Source organism: Anabrus simplex, chromosome 2 (genome assembly GCF_040414725.1).
Source record: "Anabrus simplex isolate iqAnaSimp1 chromosome 2, ASM4041472v1, whole genome shotgun sequence".
In the NCBI taxonomy this organism is placed as follows: Eukaryota; Metazoa; Arthropoda; class Insecta; order Orthoptera; family Tettigoniidae; genus Anabrus; species Anabrus simplex.
In genome coordinates, this window is record NC_090266.1 from 1,225,390,301 (window position 1) to 1,225,413,548 (window position 23,248).

General features: G+C 38.9%; 1 protein-coding gene across 2 annotated transcripts in view; it reads left to right on the forward strand.

Moving 5' to 3' along the window:
- The window catches only part of LOC136864824 (eukaryotic translation initiation factor 3 subunit E), a 365,794-nt gene that overhangs the window by 335,878 nt on the left and 6,668 nt on the right, over window positions 1-23,248 (forward strand). For both annotated transcript variants that reach the window (XM_067142266.2, XM_067142267.1), the window contains 2 exons: window positions 8,410-8,621; window positions 8,757-8,991. In XM_067142266.2, coding sequence (XP_066998367.1) covers window positions 8,410-8,621; window positions 8,757-8,991 — 447 coding nt within the window. The remainder of the gene's footprint in view (window positions 1-8,409; window positions 8,622-8,756; window positions 8,992-23,248) is intronic.

Consider the following 23,248-nt stretch of genomic DNA (forward strand, 5'->3'; position numbering starts at 1 on the left):
GCGAATCGGAGAATGGACGAACACAGTAGGCAGTTACGCGATCTGGTGGTAAAAAATGAACATTTTAATAAGCGATTAGAGGACCAGGAAAGTGAATATGTACAGCAAGGGAAAAAGGTAGAAGAAAAGTTTGCGGAACAGAGAAGTGAATTCCTGGAATTAATGGGGAAGGAAAACAACTCTACTAGGGAGGAAGTAATGAGGCAGGTCACTAGTATTGATAAGAGAGTTGAGACTCAAAGAGGGGAAATACGGATATTTAAAGACCACGTCCAACAAGAGATTGACACGGTAAAGCTTAGAATAGAAGATGAGACCCGGGCAAGTGAAGAAAGGTTTGCGATAGCTGAAGAGAATAAGATTGAAATTAGGACATTGAAAGAGAAGCAGGTTAATTTGGAGAGAGAAATTGATAGGAGAGACAGAGATGTAGAATGCCGGATGGAGAAAGCAGAAAATAAGTTAAAACAGGTGGCAAAGGATAAACAGGTTTTCACGGGAAGGCAATGTCTAGGAACTAGCTACATTAGGGAAATTGAACTACCTAAATTTAATGGGAAACAAACGAACCCGCTAGATTTCCTTAAGATGATAGAAAAACGGTTTGAAAAGCGTCTAGAGGAAGGGTCTATGGACTGGGAAGACGTTATGGAAAATATTGACCATGCTTTTGTAGGAGAAACTTGGTCTTGGTTCATGGTATATAGGCAAACGATGACGAACCTGAAAGAATTCAGAAATAAGTTTAGAGAGAAATTCTGGAATGAAGCGATACAAGCTCGGGAGAGAGAAAGGGTGGTATTTGGGAGGTACAAACAGCATGAGGGAGTTACTATGACCGAGTACTTCCTGGCACATGTCATGATTTGTCAGAACTTAGATGGTATAACTGAGGGGTCTGATGTAGTAAGACTACTTTTGAGACATTTTCCGGACAGGGTGAGAGAAGCGGCCTGCATGCAAAAAGTTGGTACTATTCAGGAGATGGAGAACCTACTAGGCAGTTTTGATGCTTTAGGTAACCTTAGGAGTAGAACGGAGAATATTCAGAACTTTAGTCATCACAACGGAATGAGACATAACGGTAGAACACAGAATCACGAAGCTCGCAATCAGTTCAGACCTCAGCAGAACAGCAGGAGCGGAGTACCGGAATATAGGACAGGAAATTCCCAACGGAGGCCAGAGCAATGTACTAATGAGTCCAACGTCAATACACAAAGGGAACCTTTAAACTAACTAGAGGCTGTAATGTTAGGTCAGAATTCCAGCCTAGTACGAAGGTAGCGAAGTGTCTTGCCATGAAAGTGTTACCATATGACCTAGATGTTAGAAACGATTTGTTGTATGAACCCGAGCAGAATAATGGAGATTCAAGTAATAAAGTAGTCAATCCCGTTGTTAAATTGAAAGTCTGGGGGGCGTGGGTTAAAGTTTTGATTGATTCTGGTAGCCAAATATCATGTATTAGTTCTCAGTGGTATGAGTCATTAGTGAAACAGGGTATTCAGTTGGAGGAAATGCCTGTTAAGTCTACTTTCATCATTACGGCTGTAGGAAAGAAGTCTAAGCAAATTTGTAAACAAGTAGTTGTTCCGATCTGTATTAATAATTTTATTAGCGTTCAGATATGTTTGGTAATTCCGCATTTGATATTTGATCTTATCTTGGGATCTGACTGGTTAACGTTAAAATTGGCTCAGTTAAATTACAATGATCTAGTGCTAAATTTGAGGTGGAATAATGAGGATATCAAGGTCAAGTTTGAGGAGGAAATTCAGAGGAAAACGGAAGTTAGTACAGTGTGGAGAATGAGAGAGGTTTCTAAAGTTAATGAAGAGGCTAGTGAGGGCCTGAAGTTGTGTCAGTTGTGGATTAATGAGGATAAAATATGTGGCTTGAAAGAAGCCGTAAGTAGAAATGAGTTAAATGAAATCCAGAAGGACAAGTTATTTGAAGTGTTATGTGAACACGTGGAGATTTTCTCCGAGAAACCTGGTGTTACCCATCTGTATGAACATTCTTTTTCTGTGCTGGATAAGACTCCATTCAGCGGACCGCGGTATCCGATACCACACAAATATGCAAAAGCCGTAGAGGATCAAATTCAAGCTATGTTAGCAGACGATGTGATTGAATTATCAAACAGTCAACATGTTAATCCCTTAATTGTCGTGCCTAAGTCTGATGGATCAATACTTCTGTGTATTGAATGCGAGAGCGTAGTGAGAGTGTTAGGTTTGCCTGAGGAACCACCTCGTAATGCTGAATTTTACGTCCGACTGGCACGGGAGAACCTGATTAAATCTGGAGATAAACGTAAAAGGCAACAGAAACGTAAGGTACTTGATAACTTTGAGGTAGGTGATATGGTTTTGGTGAGAGTTCCCATGTTGTCAAATAGTGAGGATAAGGTAACAAAAAAATTTTTTCTTTTATATCAAGGCCCTTATAAAGTACATAGAAAACTAGGACCCTGTGCTTACAAGTTAGCGGATGGCGAGAGCGTAATGAATGGTTCATATAACATTAGTAGTTTACGGAGATACCTGTCGTGTGAGGTGGCTGAACCGGATTGTGAGATATAGGTCAGTAACTCGGGGAAGTTGCTACTTGTTATGTCAGACTACCAGCGGTATGTGTTTACGTCTCAATTGTGGTGGTATTTCCTAGTTGTGTTTGTAAACAAGGAAGGTGTTTGTGTGGCGGTAGATTTACGCTCGTTCATTGACGATAGATCATCTGTTTTCCATATGTGAGGCCATGAAATTTTATATATTATTTGTTTTCTGAGATGTTACAGAAGGCTAATTAAAGCTGACGACGGCAAATAATTAATTTTCCCGTATGTGCATTTCTAACTTGCAATAATTTTACCGTGAGCTTAAATCACGTGTGTATTTGTGTGAAGTGTATTGCATCATGCTTCAAGATAAGGTTGAAACATTCGAAAGAGTGATAAAAGTGTAAATTGTTTGTATCATTTGTTTTCCATGGTTTTAATGTAAAAGATTGGAAGAGAACGTGTTACTGCTATCTAGCAAAGAATGTCGGAAAGATGGGAAGTAAAAAGGACAAATAGACACTCGGCAGAGTTTGTAATCTGAATTGTATATATATTATGTTATATTCTCTAGGGTAATCTTGTTTTTTACAAAAATGGAAAGTTGCTTATGTTGGGCATAATTTTGTATCTAAACCTCAAGATGAACTGAAATAACAGACAGTCGCAATGGTAAGCAGTCTAAAAGAGATATGGAAAGAGTGAGATATAATTAATTGTATGAAAATAATGTCGCTCGTTATGGGCAGGTAATAGAGGTATTTCAAGTCAATGTGGGAGTAAGTGTGAGAGTTCTCAACTCATATGATATTTGTTAAGAACTCATGGGGGCGTATGTAACGTTCCAGACGTTACAGTGTAATTATATTAATTTTATTATGTGTAATTAATTCAGGAATTTAACGTCATGATATTTATCTTGGTATGTAAGTGTATTATAATTCATGTTTAATCATTTGCTCATTATCATTTCATTACTTTGTAACTACGACTTGTAAACGAGGGCTGAATATCCTAATATTCACTTAGATTCTTGCGACAGTCGGTTAAAATTAACTTGCAGTAGATTTCCTCTATCTTGCCACATCACCGAGGAGGAAGGAAGGACAAATTTAGACATCAAGTTCTGAGAAAAGCGAGCACGTGTTCAAGCGTGGTAACGTAAGCTACCGTATTTCGACCAGAATTATTCAAACTGATCAACGCCTATATTTTCAAAGGAGCGTCATGTTGCCATGGATACTGAGTGAAAGGACGAATAGAAGAACAGTTGATATCTTGGTTATGGCCCGTCAACTCTAATATCTGGAGTGGGGAGAGACGTGTCATCTGATTGGACCACGTGTAGCGACCTGTAATTAGCGCGAGAGAAGGTTATAAAAGGGCGTGTTGGAGCTCGTGGCTTCATCTTATGATCTTAATGATCTTCTTCTGATCTTCTACGTATTCATTCGCTACTTGATCTTCTACGTGATAATCTACTTGATTCTTCGTCTCGATACTTAGAAATTCTGAATGAGGGGTGTATAGCCACTCTCATCAGGAATTACGTACAGCACGGCTACAAGACCGGTTTGAACCAGTCTAAGTCAATAGATAGTTTTAATCTAGATAGAAATGAAACTTCAGAGAACATTTTCAGTAAAGTTGGAAGGATTCTTAATTGAGTATCCTCTCCATATAACCCAAGGTGGTTCTTCTAACTATGACTTAGGGCTTATCTCCAATATATGGGATAGAGCATAATAGGGAGTGGTAGTTTTGAAGTCATCTTCCAATTAGTGGTGGGTGCAATTGGCAAGGCAGGAATGGTACTTAGCTGCAGATGAAGAGATCTCAAAGACGACCGATGATGTTCCCGCTACAAGGATGGAAGCTTTCCAAGGATCAGCAGAACAAGACTACATGGTGAGCAAGCGAGTTAAAGATATTGCAAGTTTTCGCGAAGTAGAGTCATTCAATTTTTTTGTTAAATTCATTTTCCATTTTAAATTCAGTTCTCGTTAAACCGTCGTCATTTATATTAAATATAATAAATAGTATTTTTCAAGTTCACTTTAATCAATCTGCCTTAACTAGCCTTTTGATTTTTAATTCTCCTACTTAATGATTAGTGCACTATCACCCCACCCCTGTGATAAGAGTCCGTCCAAGCTTGATTATAAATTTTTATCTTTAAGTCCTCAACTTAAAGATTGGCGCCCTTTGCTTGCTTGGTTGCATTTCTCGTTTGATGATTGTTCTCCGAGAGGGGAAGTCACAAGTATAGAATACAGAATATAAATTGTTAAATTTTGTTACAGATATCTTGCAGCTGGATGCACTTTGACTGAACTTCACTGCATTTATAGGATTGGAATTTCAACACTGAGTGCAATTATTCAAGATGTGCGTCAGAAGATTTGGCATATACTTAGACCGAATGTACTGCCTGTTCCTTACAATGGGAAATGGAGTGACCTTGCTCGGAGATTTGAAGAGCATGCAAATTATCCTAACTGCATTGATGGCAAATGTATTCATATAATACAACCAACGCATAGTGGCTCACTATATTGCAGCTATAAGAAATATTTTTCAATAACACTGCTGGCTGTATGCAATGTGAATTATTGTTTTACTTTAGTTTATATTGGCAATTACAGAAAAAATCTGGACTCTTGCTATTTTTAAGCAGCGCAAGTGTCGAAATTGTTATCCACAAGCAGCCTAAACATTCCATAACATTGTCCATTGCCAAACACCGATCAAATTTTGCTATATATCATTGTTGCGGATGAGGCTTTTGACCTCTCAGGCAGAATTAGTCGTCCTTATGGAACTCGGTTTAACTATTAAAAAGCAAGTTTTCAGCTCCGGATTAACAAGAGTCCGCAGATTTATTGAGTGCACTTTCGGCATCATGAACAATAAATGGCGCCTATTCCGTAGGGTCTTGAAGATTTTGCAGTTGTTATGTAATATTGCACAATTTTATCTGGGTGCAGGATGGTTTGCAGTTTGAAGATACTTTATCCATAGTTGGTATGCATGATGTAGAACGACCAAGGCCCAAGGCTGCAGAGACAGTTTGAGAGAGTTTTGCTGACTATTTTGAAAATGTTGGAGCTGCTCCATGGCACCTTTCAAAAATTTGATGTAGGGCCTACTTTAAATTATGTAAGGGTTGTTTGTATTTTCTTTTCATGTTATATGCTCCTTTGAAGAGATGAAAAATGTTATTGTATTGTATTATATTTAAGTTGTTTCCTTTCCAAGTATGATACTCTTACCATGTGTTTTATCTTTCAGGTAGTTTATAAATTTATTACACAATTAGTTTCGGCAGACCGAAGAACGTAACATTTATGACTTAACTGAGTCGAAATTGAAAAGAAATGGTTTCAGATATCACAAATTATGTATGTGTGTCCTAAGAAGAGAGCAAATTTCTCATAATGACATAGGTTATGTTTATCACAGTTCAAAGTATGTGAATATGGATTTGCATGGCTAAGTAATATTAAGTTAAAAGAAGGTATATAATGGTTCTATCTTTCAGTACTATTAAAATAAGAAATGTAAGTTTACATTCCTATTTAATTAAAATGGGTACTCTTTTTGACCAGTATTCATGGTAATCATCAGCCAATTACGTAGAAATTGCATAGAAAAATAAAGTGCAAAGTTTAAATAATTCTGTTCGGTTTCTGCTAGTGAAGCACTAAAATCTTTAAAATATAGCCAAAAATTACAAATAAGATGCACAGGTAAAAATGAAGTTTAGATGATGCTGTCAGATGCAGTTTATGGAGCACTATAACACATAAGGGAGCACTGTGCATTGAGATTTCAAAGTTATGTAGAAGTCTAAAGTCAAACACGTATTTTTAGTTGTAGTTTATGAGGCACTGTATAATTTTAAGTATTAGTAATGCGTCTATGAAGAAGTCATGGATCAAATACGTTATTAAGATATATATATATTAGAGAGCACTATGTGTGAAGAAGAATCAAATACGCACTTAAATGTAGTGCGGAGTAAATACTAGTAGAGTTCAGTTGCAGTTTATGAGGCAATGTATAATTTTAGAGGTTAGCACTGCATATCAATAGATCCAAATATAATGAAGAAGTCGTAGATCAAATATGTCAAATACATATTTAAAAGTACAGAGTAAGTTCTTGAAGAGTTCTGTTCAAGTTTGAGGCACTGTATAATTTTAGAAATTAGCACTGTGTGTTGATAGATCCAAAAATTATGTAAAAGTCGTAGATCAAATATATACTTGAAGTACAGAGCAATTTCTTGAGTAGATGAAGTTATTGAAACATATGAGATAGAAAAAACAATTGGGGAGAGAAAAAAAAATACTAAAAAGTGCAATACTGGAACAGTTGAGGAGCATGAATGACGTGGTGTGATATATCTTGGTCAATCTTAGAATAATAATGTAAATGGTCCGTTATTGAGCATTATAAATTTTCCAGCTAACTCGTTCCTGGTTGCCAGCGTTTTGCCCTGGTGTGCTAAGTTGGGTTCATCAGTTGGTAAATAGCACACTCACCAAGACGCATGGCTAGTGCATACCGCGGAGGCCACTGCTTAGGCTACTTTAAGCCACCGGCAGTGCCAATGCACTATGAGAGAGTTTGTCTCATTACCAAAAATTGATGCCTGCCTGGCCATTAAAATTGGTACCGGTTTCGACCATTATTCATGGTCATCAGCAGCCAATTACAAATAAGTGTAAAACAATGCATAGAAAAATAAAATGTGAAATTTAATTAATTCTGTTTGATTTCTGCTAGTGAGGCACTAAATATAGCCAAAAACACAAAGATGCACATGTTAAAATGAAGTTTAGATGATGCTGTCAGATGCAGTTTATGGAGCACTATAACACATAAGGGAGCACTGTGTGTTAAGATTTCAAAGTTATGTAGAAGTCAAATTTGATGACTTTAATGGCTAAGTAATACTATAATATTTCGAGAACAAAGTTTACTGCACGCATTATGTACCAATTGCTTTTCATGGACACAGTGGCAAGAATTTGATCAAACCAGGCGGGTTGGCCGTGCGGTTAGGGGCGCACAGCTGTGAGCTTGCATCCGGGAGATAGTGGGTTTGAACCCCACTGTCGGCAACCCTGAAGAAGGTTTTCCGTGGTTTCCCATTTTCACACCAGGCAAATGCTGGGGCTGTACCGTAATGAAGGCCACAGCCATTTCCCTTCCAGTCCTAGGCCTTTCCTATCCCATCATCACTAAAACATCTGTGTTGGTGCGACATAAAGCAAATTCTAAAAAAAGAAAAAAAGTTCTGATCAGTCTTTACCTCATCCCTCTTTGAAACAGTTATACCTTAGAAGAACAGTAGAGCAATCTGTTTTATGAACCTTTAACTTTGTTTACTTTTAATTGAACATATTGGAAGAAGATTTAAGTTCCAGAAACATGATTATGTCCTTCTCTGCAGACTTCTGTGACAGACTCTCCATGCCATTGGCCTCACAGCACTGAAGGGATCTATCAGAATATTGAGATACCATTTCTAGCTGATTTTTATGTCAACACATTCAGTGTGCCACAAATCACAAATTTCTTATTTTTGGTATTTATACCGTATTTCATTTTCTTTGTTCATAACTGATGTAGGCTATTAATTTACACATTTACTGTAATATTCTGGATCTTTGTGGTCACGTGTAATTTCAGCTAAATTAATAAAAAGAAGCAGTAATGACACGTTACCAAAAAATTGCTAACATTTAAATATGAAGGTAGTGTATGAATGATTTATGACCCTGAGGGATTATTTTATCTTCTTAATTCTTTAATAATAAAAATATGTATTTATTCAGGAGGTGTATACATACCAGGACCCCATTACAGAATTCCTAGAACATCTTCTTGTCAATTTTGATTTTGATGGAGCCAGGCAGAAGCTGCATGAGTGCCAGATAGTACTCTTCAATGACTTTTTCCTTATTGCCTGCCTTGAGGAATTTATTGAAAATGCCCGTCTCATGATCTTTGAGACCTTTTGTCGAATTCATCAGTGCATCAGTATCAGGTTGGTATCCATAAATCTGGTATAACACATTTAAGATCTCTTGATTATTATTTGAGGCAAAATATACCTAAAGATATAATTCAGAATCTTTGCTTTGACGTGATGATATGAATAAAATATAAATTTAATTTTCAGCATGTTGGCCGAAAAGCTGAACATGAATCCTGATGAGGCTGAATGCTGGATCGTTAATCTTATTCGTAATGCACGATTAGATGCTAAGATAGACTCCAAGCTGGGTCATGTTGTGATGGGAACTGAACCCCTTTCACCATACCAACAGTTGGTTGAGAAGATTGACACACTGTCTGTACGTTCTGAAGCTCTGCAAAATCTGATTGAGAAGAAACTGAAGAATCGAAACCAAGATGTAAGTAAATGTCAAATGTCACTAGGCAGTGCTATAATTACCGTTTCTATTCCTTTTACTCGCATTCGATGTATATAGTATGGGTCTCGTATTTCCTTCACTCCTCACAGTTTCACTGCCAACTGCAGTCTACACACATATTTTACAGCTATAAACACCATTATTTAAAATTGCTTAAAGCTTTCGTGTCTTTGATGTTTACCCAGTGATTACACTACCAATTGCCTCAAATAAAGATTTATCTTCCAAAATTATTCTCAGTTTTGTTTTAAGGGTATTAAGCACATGCAGTTTACTCATGACTAGGCTGATTAATCAATGTGGTGGAGCATTGTCCTTCTGAGCTCAAGATGGCTGGTTCGATCCCGGTTCAGCTCAGTGGTATTTGAAGGTGCTCAAATAAATCACCCTCATGTTGATAGATTTATCAACACATAAAAGAACTGCTAACCAACGAAACCTATGGCACTACAGCCCTGAAGGGCCTTGGCCTACCAAGCGACCGCTGCTCAGCCCGAAGGCCTGCAGATTACGAGGTGTCGTGTGGTCAACACGACGAATCCTCTCGGCTGTTATTCTTGGCTTTCTAGACTGGGTTCGCTATCTACCGCCAGATAGCTCTTCAATTCTAATTACCTAGGCTGAGTGGACCTCGAAGCAGCCCTCAGATCCCAGTAAAAATCCCTGATCTGGCTGGGAATCGAACCCGCGGCCATTGGCTAAGAGGCAGGCATGCTATCCCTACACCTCTGGCCCGGCAAAGGAACTCCTGCAGGACAGAATTCCAGTACCTTGGCGTTCTCTTCAAATCATTAAAGTAGTTACTGGGACAAGAAAACAGTAAGATTATTAGTTTCTTCTTGTGCTTTGTGATCTTGAAACTCATGCAGCACCTGCTTTGTGTTTTAAGTATTTTTTAATCTTAACAGTTTGCTGCCTGGCTAGTTTATGCAGCTGTGTAACATTGCTTATGCAGAATCTGATACGTATGTTGGTTGCTTTTCATTATTAAACGCAGCAGCTGTCATTAAAATGACTAAACAGTTGTTTACTACACATAAAAAAACAGATTTGCTTGCGAAGAGCAAGCGTTGGAGTAATAACCCCTTGATGCTGACCTCCATATGTTGTATAGACCCCTGTAGGCCTAACTTCATTTTGTTCTAGCTTGTAACGTTTTAAAGTTGTTGCAGTGGAAATGGTGCATCATTGAAGGTGAATGTGCCTTCCTTCTATGTATAAATGAGTGTTTCTTTCTTTGTTTCTAAAAAGTTTGAAACAGTCTGACCGTTTTTCCACTTGAGAGCATATAGGCTTAAAATTCTTCTGCATTCTAGTGGATGTTTTTCACTGATATGAATGATGACATCATCTGGTGTCCACCTCTGTAGCATAACGGTTAGTGTGATTAGCTGCCGTCCTCAGGGGCCCGGGTTCAATTCCCGGTACTGCCAGAAATTTAAGAATGGCAGGAGGGCTGGTATGTGATTGAAATGGTACATGCAGCTCACTTCGATTGGGGGTGTGCCTGAAAAGAGCTGCACTACCTCTGGATGAGGACACGAGTTACCTTACCTTACATCATCTGGTGAGAATTCCTATAGTTGTTTCAACACCTTGAAAGCTCGTATACCGGGTGAGTTGGCCGTGCGGTTAGGAGCGTGCCGCTGTGAGCTCGCATCCAGCAGATAGTGGGTTCGAACCCCACTGTCGGCAGCCCTGAAGGTGGTTTTCCGTGGTTTCCCATTTTCACACTAGGCAATTGCTGGGGCTGTACCTTAATTAAGGCCATGGCCACTTCCTTCCCATTCGTAGGCTTTTCCTCTCCCATCATCGCCATAAGACCTATCTGTGTCAGTGCGATATTAAGCAAATAGCAAAAAAGAAACCTCGTATGACTCATAATTACTTGACTTACTGTCACTTTGAAATATGGTACTGCGTGGCGCAGAACCACGGCACAGTGCAGTTTGAATGAATGCGAAGTAATAAATTTTAATCAGTCAGATGATACCACCACTACACTAGACTGAACTGAGCAAAGCGAGAGTGAATTCATAACATAAGGAATGGGAGGACATAGTGTGCACGACCAAGTAATGGACGAAAAAAAGACGCCAAAATACGCTGTCTTTCTCATGAACTAATTGTCCCATTAACCTGGAATTTGTGCTAAATGAATCTATTATTCCCGGTTCTTCCACTCAAAGTTCCTGAGACAACAATTACCCTAGTTCTCATTGCCTTGTGAACCCATTCAAATGCAAGAATGTCATTTTCATTCTGTATAAAATGTGGAAGGTCTCGTCTCCATTAGTAGGCTATAACATAAATATGAAGTGAATGAATATAAACTACATTGTTTTGAGTCTCTGCTGTAAATATTTGAAAATTATCTTGAGCTAAACAGTTTTTAAAGTGATTGCTGCAGTTTCTTAGTGCTCGCGTCTGAATCACCTCCGTCCGCTGGGTAAAGCAGCACTCATATTCCCCATTGCTGAAGGGTTAAACCTAACTAAACAGTTGTTTACTACACATAGAAAACAGATTTGCTTGCGAAGAGCACCCTTCAGGCTGCGATGATTCCATATCATACAATTCATGTTTGGGCAGTGGCTACCAAGAGTGTGATGATGAAATCTGCAGTTGATGTAAGATTACCTGTCAGAAAATAAGTATTGTTGAAAGTCGTGCAAGAAAGATTTTATTCCATATGTAGGAAATAAGACAGTTAATTGACTTATTTTACTTTCAAACCATACAAAAATCATTGATCCAGTTCAGTTACAATTTGAGAAAGAAATTATACCTTGTAAGTCTTTGGAACTGTGATAAATAAATAGAGTAAATTCGTCTATGAGTTCTGTTTCAGCAACATTTCATTCCAAAATGATCCGGACACATAAATTCATCAGAAAGGAGAAAATGGTTAAGGGTTGAAATATCTGCCAGTTTCATCTACTTTATAGATGCCCTTTGCTTCACATCCTTCGACCATCTATAAGAGATTATCTTCCTACTCTTCCACAGGCAAACCGTCAATTGCAGTACTCTTGCTAACAAGTTTTTTATACACCAGCCTGTGATTCTTAAACCAGGAAATCTATCCATTTGAAGCAGACAGATTTTGAACACCCATTCTTAGAGCATTTTCTTGCAAAATATTACCATCCACTGAAATTCTTGGAACCCGAGCTCGCTGATGTCATATCAGAACACTTCAATTCCTTGCCCATTTTTCTCTTCTTTGCAGACATCCGAAATTTTTGCACCTGTTCACGTATCTCTTGTTTTTTTTTTCATGTTATAGTATTCAGCATGGAAGCAGATTAATCTAACTGTTTTGCAATATCAACTTTCTTTTTGTTTGAATTTCTTTCGTCTTACTCTATAATCTGAAGTTTTTGTTGCTGGGTTTTCAAAAGTTGCATCTTTTTATCATAAGCAAACCAAAACACTGCCTCACAAAGTGCACATAACAAAACGCCAGCCAATTGAAACCTTGTACACCACAAGTATGATCGTGCAAGTTATCCGATCATATAAGAACAGATTTGTACTGTAACAGCTTATTACCAACAAGGAAAATGGCAACAGCAGTCAGAAGGAAAACTTACCTGGCTTAAAATTTCTCTGCACCAAAGGAGTGTGTTGAAAGTAGAGCATGGACGTAATCTTACACTACACTAAAAGAATATACTGTCAATCAATCTGTAATGGATGTTAGAAATAAGAAACCGAATTTGACGTAAAACACAATTTTTTAATAATTAAAATGTGTTATGATCTTCATTGCTTATATAGGACCAGCTCTGGAGGGCTATCTCTTCTCAAGGCATCAGAGCTGAGCTACTAATTTTGAACAAGATGGCAGTTATACAGTGTTTTTGTGGGACTAGGAAGGTGGTGTAAGGGCTAATACATCTGCATTGCATATATAGGACCAACTCTGGACGGTTACCCTAGGGCCTTGGAGCCGAGTTACTTTGTTTGAACAACATGGCGGCTATACATTCTACACATGGGCCTAGGCAGGTGGTGTAAGGGATAATACGTATGCATTGCTTATATAGGACTGACTATTGAGGGCTACCTCAGTGCCTTGGAGCTGAGCTAGGAATTCCGAACAACCGAGCTCGATAGCTGCAGTCGCTTAAATGCGGCCAGTATCCAGTAATCAGGAGATAGTGGGTTCGAGCCCCACTGTCGGCAGCCCTGAAGATGGTTTTCTGTGGTTTCCCATTTTCACTCCAGGCAAATGCCGGGGCTGAACCTTAATTAAGGCCACGGCCGCTTCCTTCCACTTCCTAGGCCTTTCCTCTCCCATCGTCACCATAAGACATATCTGTGTCGGTGCGACGTAAAACAAAATAGCAGAATTCCAAACAAGATAGTGGCTATACATTGCTTTCATCCGACTGGGGCTAATATGTATGCTTTGTTCACATGGGCATAAATCTGGAGGGCTCCCTCAGGGACACAGAGCTGAGCAACCATGGAGTCAAGTGCGCTAGCATCTGAGCTGATGCGTAACGCTCTATTTTTTAGTGTCTGAAACACTGTCTTTTTTTCTTAACTTTTTGAGCTAATAGATTATGACCGTAGAGACTTCTAATTGTCTATCATCATGTTTACATCACTTAGAAATTAAAACTTTGTGTTCAGAACAAAAACTGTTGTTTTACAACTGTAGCGGGCTGTGGATTTTTGACGCATGAACTATTTTAAGACTAGTGTAAGCTGACACCTACCCAGTATACATGTAAGTGAATTTGCAACTGCAAATTGATACTGACATGCAGAGGTGCCAACCTTTGAAATGGGTCATCAGTAATCTCATTTTTAACTCCTGCACCGCCCCCCTCAAAAAGTTTGAGTTAGATCCAAAGCACTTTGTTTGCCCTTTTCAACAACAATTTATTCTAAAGTATATCATATTACACAATAAAATTTGCTCATAACCTGTTTGTTCTGTGATAAAATATTCTTTGTAGCTTGTTTTGCACCCGGCAGTTGCTTTTCAGAGTAGGTTTTCTTGAAACATACTTCCCCCCTGAGATGACATTTTCGTCTTCTGAACCATAAGCGATTCCAGTGTAGATGTACTTAATGCAGGCCTGAATTCTGTCTGATTTTCATAACAACACTGAAAACTCTTTCTGTGGGTAGTTACTGTGAGGTACACTTAATACTGCAAGAACAACATTACTTAAGGTTTTATACTTAATTTGTCCACTTTCATTTTTTTCTATTTGTTTTACATCGCACTGACACAGATGTGTCTTATGGCGATGATGGGACAGGAAAGGCCTATGAGTGGGAAGGAAGCGGCCGTGGCCCTAATTAAGGTACAGCCCCAGCATTTGCCTGGTGTGAAAATGGGAAACCACGGAAAACCATCTTCAGGGTTGCCGACAGTGGGGTTCAAACCCACTATCTCCTGTGCAAGCTCACAGCTGCACGACCCTAACCGTACGGCCAACTCGCCCGTTACTTTCATTTTTAAGTTCTGCAATGTTGCTCCAGTTCACATCAATGTTAGGCCCATGTACAATATATTCGGTTAAAGTATCACACTGATAAACTGCAAATTCCTCTTCAAGTTTGTCATGTTCACTTTCCTTGACCAAACTTGGGAATCTTTGAACAAAACATTCAAGAGATGAATAGGAAACCTTCATTCTGAGAGAGACGTCTGCGATTTCGGCATGATGAAGAAGAAATTCATCGTCAAGAGGAAATTTCCTGATAATGTAACTGCAAGCTGCCATATAAAACTCTCGTATAGAATTATAAAACATCTCTTCATCACATTCATTATCTTTCAAGTATTAATAGAGTTCTTGAGCAGTGGGAAGCTTTGACACTCATTTTTGTAGTGAGCCCCACAATAAAAATGAAAGCACCAAGCAGTTTGAAACTGTAAAATCTTTCTTACTAGACCCACACACAAAGCTTTTGCTCCAATTACCATGTCCTCATTGGCTTTCTGGTATTTCCTCCTCTTGAATTCAACACTCAAAAGGGAGGTAGATTCTGATTGAATAGAACATGGCTGAACAAATCTGACCAGTAGGTCAGTTAAAAGACCAGTGTTTCCTCCTAAGAAGATGTGTGGCTGGAGCATCTTCTTGTAAAAATAAACTCACTGAGTTAAAGACAGGAAGTGTACTCTGAAGAAAGTAGCAAATAAATGCACGTTTATGATGTGGATTTAATAAATTAGGTATTGAAATAGAGTGTACCTATTAGATGTTATTTTTAATGTTAACTTGTGTTCTGACTACATGAAACTTTTATTTTATTTTTATTACTATTAATATTATTACAGTATTTTTGGAGTGTTCCTGTGAGTTTTATGTAGTGATATTTGATAATCTATAAAAGATCGTCCTGAGTCAGGTGCACTTACTACAGATAAGAATATTTTAACCCACATTCTAGACCTTTAGTTGGAGATTACCTCCTGTGGGATTCATTAAGCGCTAATGTACAAGTGTAAATTTTGTCCAGATGTTAAGTAAGGTGAATAGGGGGGAATTTTTTAAAAAGGTATGTTTGTTCAGGTTGTTTTTATTATCTTTATTCGTGATGTAAATTTCGATGGATTCCTTAATATTCAAAGATTTACTGTTACTTTCCAAATGTAAGATTTTTAGATCGGTGTTGATGTCTGTGAAATGATGTGAACTGTCGTATATGTGCTCTCCGAAGGCTGAATGCCGATTATATCTGATCGTGTTTTTGTGTTCTTTGTATCTTTTTTGGAAATGACACTTTGTTTGGCCTATGTATGTGGCTTTGCAGTTAGGTTCTTGGCATTTCAGTTCATATACTCCTGACTTGGCGAGAGGGTCTTTTTTGTTGAGGTTGCACTTGCTGATGTGTCTCAGAGGGTGGTTGTTTCTTAACAAATTGAAATCATGTAGCAACATCCTTTTACTATGTAACTATGTTAACATGCTGTGCCTCATGACCGGGTGTAACGAAAAGGGGAATCAATGCATAAAACTAGGTAATAGTGCAGTAATTAAAGTCTTAAACACCGAACCGGATGGCGTATGTACTCTGCTCTCGTCATACTATCAGCATGTTTCCTGCAGTGCAGTGTAGCGTAGCGGATGTGGTTAGGCGTTCGCCTAGCAATTGACGGAATGTGCCAGTGACTGTTCGAATCCTGCATCGTTCAAATGTTTTATATCGATATGATGTTTGAATACATAAACACAGGCCCACGTTTGCCACATTCAAACAGTAGAATGACGCTGTTATTCATCTTGTGCCCTGCGGATACTCTGCTGGTTAGGGCCTGAATATACTGTAATCTCTGCTGTTATTTGGCATGTTTTTCGCTGAGGAATATGTTGACATGCTCCTCATTTATAGGTATGCAAAACGGAATACGTGGGAGGTACTGCATCAGTACTAGGAACGGCATCCCGACAGGCGACACCCAGCTGCTACAACATTCTGCCGTGTTGAAGAATACCTAAGGACAACAGTTTCGATTTCCAACCAGCCACCAGTCCGCGATAGGCCTGCTACGTCGGGTGAAACAGAAGAGGCTGTTCTGGAGGCAGCTTGTAATAATCCACACATCAGTACAAGGGTGATTGCATGACAGGTGAACACCAGCCAGCCATCCATCTGGTGAATACTGCATGAACATAAATTTCACCCATACCAACTTGAGCTACACCAGGAGCTCCACGGGTGGGATTTCTAAGCTTGAATGGAATTCTGTCGGTGACTATTAGGCAGGTTGGACAACGATGCAGCATTCGTATCGCATATCTTGTTCTCGGATGAATTGTGCTTCCTCAATAATGGGAACGTCAGTCGCCAGAACAAGCACTATTGGAGTCCGGACAATTCCCACTCGGTGCAACAGGCGGCCCATCAGGTACGATGGGGAGTGAATGTTTGGTGTGGAATTATGGGGGGTCACCTGATTGGACCTTATTTCTTTGAGGGCTATTGGATGGGCCCATGCTACCTGCACTTTCTGCATCAGAAACTCCCACTGCTGCCGGAGGATGTGCCCTTGCACGATCGTTTGACGATGCGGTTGCAACAGGATGGAGCTCTGCCACATTCGACTTTGCCCGTTCGTAACCATCTGAACGGGGAACTGCCAGGAAAATGGATAGTATGAGGAGGCCCTGTTTCTTGGCCCACCAGATCACCAGATTTAACACCGTTAGACTCCTTGTGGCGACGTTTGAAGAGTGTTGTTTACACTCAAGTGCCGGAAAACCTCGACCAGCTCCGGCAACTCATCACGGACGCCTGCCAAGCAGTTACACCTGGAATGCTTCAGCGGGCAAGATGATCTATTGGACACCGGGCCCGAATGTGCATAAACCAAAACAGTCATCACATCAAGCATTTGCTGCGATAAAACATTGTCAGGGCAGTTGTGTTCCTATTATTTCTGGTCTGTATGTGTCCAGCCTGCTAACTAATCGGTCCTCCATACGGCCACAACCACATTCATTCAACCACAATTTGCATGAAATGGGGTATTGAACTTGCATTGCATGCGGTACGTATTAAACAAATATTTCAAAAATTTGCAATCTTTACCCTGGACTCGAACCTCTCAGCTGACATGCAAGCATCCTGGGCAGCTTATAGCAATTATTAGGTTTGCTGCGGTCACAAAAGTAATTTAGTGTGTCGCTGGCATGTCAGGTTCATATGATCTAGAAGGAACACGCATGTCTTCCAGTGTTTAATATGAGTATAACATTACGGCGTCCTGTCATGGTGAGGCGGTGAATACCAAGATATCTGGTTGTGTTTTCTGAGCATACAGACAGGGCAGATGTGTTCAGGACAGAATGAATATTGTGGGTTGCTTAACCCTTTCAGACCGTGTACGCACAATTGTGCGGGTTCGTATTTTAGTTATCCCTGACTGTATATGATGTTTTTTCGGCGCTAGACCGGACTGCAGTGATTGTGCAGGACACGTGGCGTGTATTTCAATTGATTTTAGTATGCGCTTGACCGCCAGGGCGAAGGAAGAAGAGTTTAAAAAGCACAGTTGATCGGCGAGATGGCAGGAAGCAGTAGTGCCGAAAGTAAGTATTTATTTATTGCGTTTATATTAATCTAGAAGCTTTACTGAATACCGGAATATATTCAATGAAGTGTGTACATTGGTTAGTGAACGTAAATTTTGAAGCTATGCCATCGTACGTGATACGAGGTTTTGAATTTTGATACGCACAATTGTGTGGGTCCTTTTTTTCGGATGTTAGTTTTTATTTTGTAAAATAAACTATCAATATGTGTATTGAGGAGCATTTTAGTCAGTTTTTGACATACAAACAAAAATTCACACCTCCAGTTTTCTTTCAGGTCTGAAAGGGCTAAAACTACATTGGAAGGGGCAGCTGAATCACGCTGTATATGAATAATATGATTGTGTTCTTTTTTATTATAAATCGTCTAAGGTATAGTTTACAGTAGATCGATTCTCTAGCATAGTTAGTGGCTCGAATCGTAGGTAAGTTTTGCATGTGAATTGCAGTGTTGAAGTAGCTTAACTACTTAGTATGTATTATTCTTATTATTTTTTCAGTAAACACCGCTTAAATCTCTTTGCTGGATATGAGACACACTGCTCCACAAACAAACAGCAGTTTGAAGCTGGAAATCTAAGGAGGATCGATTTTTCTATGTAGTGGAGAGCAGTTCGATGATCAAAACATTAAAACTTCAGCTTTACTCCAATAAATACACATCTGATATTTAAAATCAGCCTTCCCAATAGAGTCATTTAACTAATTATTTATTTTCACCTAATATACTGTACATGTTTCGAGGACCTTATTGTCCTCTTCTTCAGTGGTTTTTCTCACACTACCAAATATCTATTGGACCTTTTCACTTATTAATAAACAACAATCTTATACTTAACAAATCCTCTTGTGACCTTTACTGCATATTTAGTCCTAAACATGTCTTAGTTAATATATATACAATGTGTCATAAATAAAATGTCATAAATGAGCACTAAACTACACTATTGTATTTACAAACTTATCTAAAATGTCTTAGCCTTGTCTGTTACCTACAAATACAATCAATTTATTAAAATTAGCTTCTCTTAAAATTTACTAACACTTTCAATACTACCATATTTTAACATGGACCCTGGCAGTGAACGGGGCCTTTTTCCTGAATTTTAATATATGATTACACAACAACAAAACATAGTACATACCTGATTTTTGTATAATATGAAAGTGTCAGCTTTCCAGAATGAAGATATTAACCAGGAAGTATATATCTAAAGTAATTTAATTATAGTAGTCATATGAAAAACATAAGAAAATGTACGAGAAAAAACTTTTTAAAGTTTTACCAATAAGCCTGCTCAAACAGTAGGAATGGATCATTTAGTGTGGCTACTTAAGCTAGAAATAAATGCAATTACCTTTGAAATACACAATTTAGCTATTTAGGACTTGGACAGTGACGAAGAAGGATGAGAGTCGACAGGCAGCTGAAATGAAATTCTTTCGGAGTATGATACAGAAAAGTAGAAGAGACAAAATAAGGAATGAGAAAATCCGGGAAGAAATTGGAGTGGAAAAAATGAATGATAGAATAGAGAAGAGCCGACTAAGATGGTTTGGGAACATAAAACAAATGCGTGATGAAGGAATGCCAAAAAAGGTGATGGAAATCCAAATGCAAATAGACGACAACGATTGAGATGGAAGGACACAATCCATTACAGTATTGTAGAAAGAAACCTGGGCTTAGACACATTGTTAGAGGAGGAGTGGTGGAAAGACCAAAGAAAGTGGAGAGGAACCATATTTGCTCCTACCCGGCTACAGCTGGATAAAGGGAGATGGTAATGATGAATTTACAGTAGTTATTTAGGAACTGTTTGTTTTGGTATAGTAGCCCTGTAAACATTGGGCTATGCACAGTCCAACCTTGCACTACCATCTGTTCCCTTTTCATAGTACAAGTGAATCATCAGCCTGCATCTCTTCATTGAAATGGAACAAGAAGCCCAAATTTCTGGAGAGGTGAAGTATTTCTATCATTTGTATTCGGAGTAAAATAATGCAGCTAAGAAAACTTGCACTCGAAAGTGACGTTACAAATAAAAATCTTGTCCGAACTATTACTTGATATGTTATCTGGTTCGTAAACAGAGTATTCATCGTCATCTAGTTCTGAACGAACTTCTCCCGATAAAATATCCATTTAGCCGGCGTGAGGGAGGACAGATTTGGCGTGCCCAGCACTCAGTATATCGAGTACTTCCATAGAAGTCACATCAAGGAGAAACTACCCTTTTTATAGTTTAGGTTTGAACTTTGCAATAACTGCTGCATTCTAGTGGGCACTAGATAAACTTCTGCCTCCAAGCAAGAGACAGGAGCTGTGTGGGATATGTGCAGCTGCCTATATACAGTATAATCATAAGCTTTAATATTTTTTGTATTTAAATTATTATATTTATCATTGTATTACAGGATTAAATGCTGCTATTGAAACTTCAAATAATAATTGTTTTTCTTCTTCTACCGCTTTTCCCCACATGTGGGGTTGCAGGTGCGAAATATGCCGCACATGGATTTGGCCCTGTTTTGCGGCCGGATGCCCTACCTGATGCCAACCCTATGTGGATGGGTGTAATCACTGTTGCATGTTACTCTGGTGGTTGGTAGTGTGGTGTGGTGTCTGAATGTGGAGAGGAAAGTGTTGGGACGAACACAAACACTCAGTCCCTGAGCCAGAAGAATTAATCGAACTTGAGACCCTCTGAACCGAAGGCCTGAATGCCAACCTTTCAGCCAAGGAGTCAGATGCAATTATATTATTATTATTATTATTATTATTATTATTATTATTATTATTATTATTATTATTATTATTATTATTATTATTATTATTATCTCGGAACACAATCTGAAGTTCCAGGCTAAAAGTCAGTAAACAGTTATAACAATAAATAGACTTGCACATGATAACATTACATTATGACACTATTTGTAGCTTTAATCTGTGATGGCAAAGGATGCTCACGAGGGAAGTACCCCAGCTCGAACGGCTAAAACCGACTGGAAGTGCGCTTAACATACAAAGATATGTCTGATCTACTATCCATCAAGGGCATTTATCTGTAAATCCCCGCATTAATGTACAATCAATGTTTGGAAATTACGGCGTACAAAGATTGCACAAACACAATTCGCAGCAGAAACTACCGTGCAACAGCCATTTTGGACCATTATATTAACAAGAAACGTGCTGCAGTATCATTTGGCAAAAGATTGAAAACGTGCTTGCAACAAGAACTCTTTAACACATCAGTACCGTGTTGACATGGTCATCTTTTCCACAATAGAAGATACTTTGTTTTCCTTTATTCGATGTCGAAGTGTAAATGTGGAGTTTCACTGAAGTGATTAAAATACAAGGGAATGGAGCAGTATGCACACTTAACGAGGGCAACATGTAGACATACTACATTATTTACAATGTTCCCGCATTGCAATAGTCCAAACTCAAATGCCACGGTGATCACATTATCAAACGAAGCAACAGGAAAATCCACATCATAACCTGCTCTTTGCCATGCGTATGTTAACATTGGTCTGTATCTCGGTACAGATAGTTTGGTTGTAGATGACGGAGGGAAGACGGATGATGAAGTATCGATCATTGCAAGTTATAAATCTCATTCCGTATTAACGGTTATCACTTTACAAAAGAAAATATTTTAAAATCTTCCCCTGATACCTATTTGCACACGTACAAAATCAACAAGACATCTGATATAAAGCTTGTATTGCCTAAAAAAGTATACATCCAGAAGTTGACAGTATTTGGTTGTCATTAGTGGCAATATCTTTAATGTAATATCTTTATTTGGAAAACATACTTCAATGATGCTGTAGTCTTTGTGTCCTGACCAGGAATCGCAAAGTAATAGACCTCTCTCACTAACATGTTCAGCGAGGACCGAATTAATGAAGCTCTTCATATATTCTTTAGTCATTTTTTCATAAATACTCGCTTCAACATGGATGTTCCGTGGACACATTGCTGTCAGTTTCTTTGCAAACTGCGAGCCAATCGTTACATCATTTTCCTGCAGGCAAATGTAAAGATTGTTCTCTAATTTGCCATTCATGGACACAGTCACATCAATTGTGTAACTATGCGTAGAACTATGCACAAACTGTACCAGACCAACTGTTGATTTTTCCCCTATGTTTGAAAGTGTTGCAGAAAACGATAGTTCATAAAAAAAATGGCTCTGATCATTTTTCCACACGCATTCCTTCATTATGTCCCCGTCTTAAATAAACATGTTCACGCCTTCCACATATGTTTCTGCTGTTTGTATAATAACATGCTCTTCTTCAATCTCTTTAGGCTACCGAGCTCGATAGCTGCAGTCGCTTAAGTGCGGCCAGTATCCAGTATTCGGGAGATAGTAGGTTCGAACCCCACTGTCGACAGCTCTGAAGATGGTTTTCCGTGGTTTCCCATTTTCACACCAGGAAAATGCTGGGGCTGTACCTTAATTAAGGCCACGGCCGCTTCCTTCCCACTCCTAGCCCTTTCCTTTCCCATCGTCGCCATAAGACCTATCTGTGTCGGTGCGACGTAAAGCAACTAGCATTCGATCTCTTTAGGAGTCATGAACATAGTGATATGTCTGTGCGAAATATTATATTCGTCTTTGAAGGCCCTGACAAAATGCAGCGAAACTTTAAAATTGTCCAGAGAAACTGCTCTAGCGGCCTCCAGAGCCCACGCTTGAATGTGCCAGTAGTGGACCACTGATCCATTATCTCTAGCTCTGTCAAATTGTGCTTTTACAGACTCTTTTAAAGCCTTCAATTTTAATGTTTTGTTCCCCTTGAACAGACCTGGGTCTAGCCTTTTGCGCGTCACATAATCTAAAATTACCTGGCAGTTTGTTTTCGACCGAATGCAGCTATAGCGCTTCATTAGTTTCTGATAAGAACTGTAACCGCGATTATAATAATCCTTATAAATGTTGTCCATTGTTCGGTCATCAGTACTCCGTATCACACTTGTTCGTACACGTTTTGGGGGTGAAGGAGCGAAATCACTGTCACGTGTAGTTCGTTCCGTTGCTGGAATGTCGGTACGGTTGGAACCGTCATACTCATTTGCTGTTTCTTCTACGCCGTCCACCTCAGTCACCATTACTCTCCAATATGTCGGTATGTAGTTCTGTTACAGA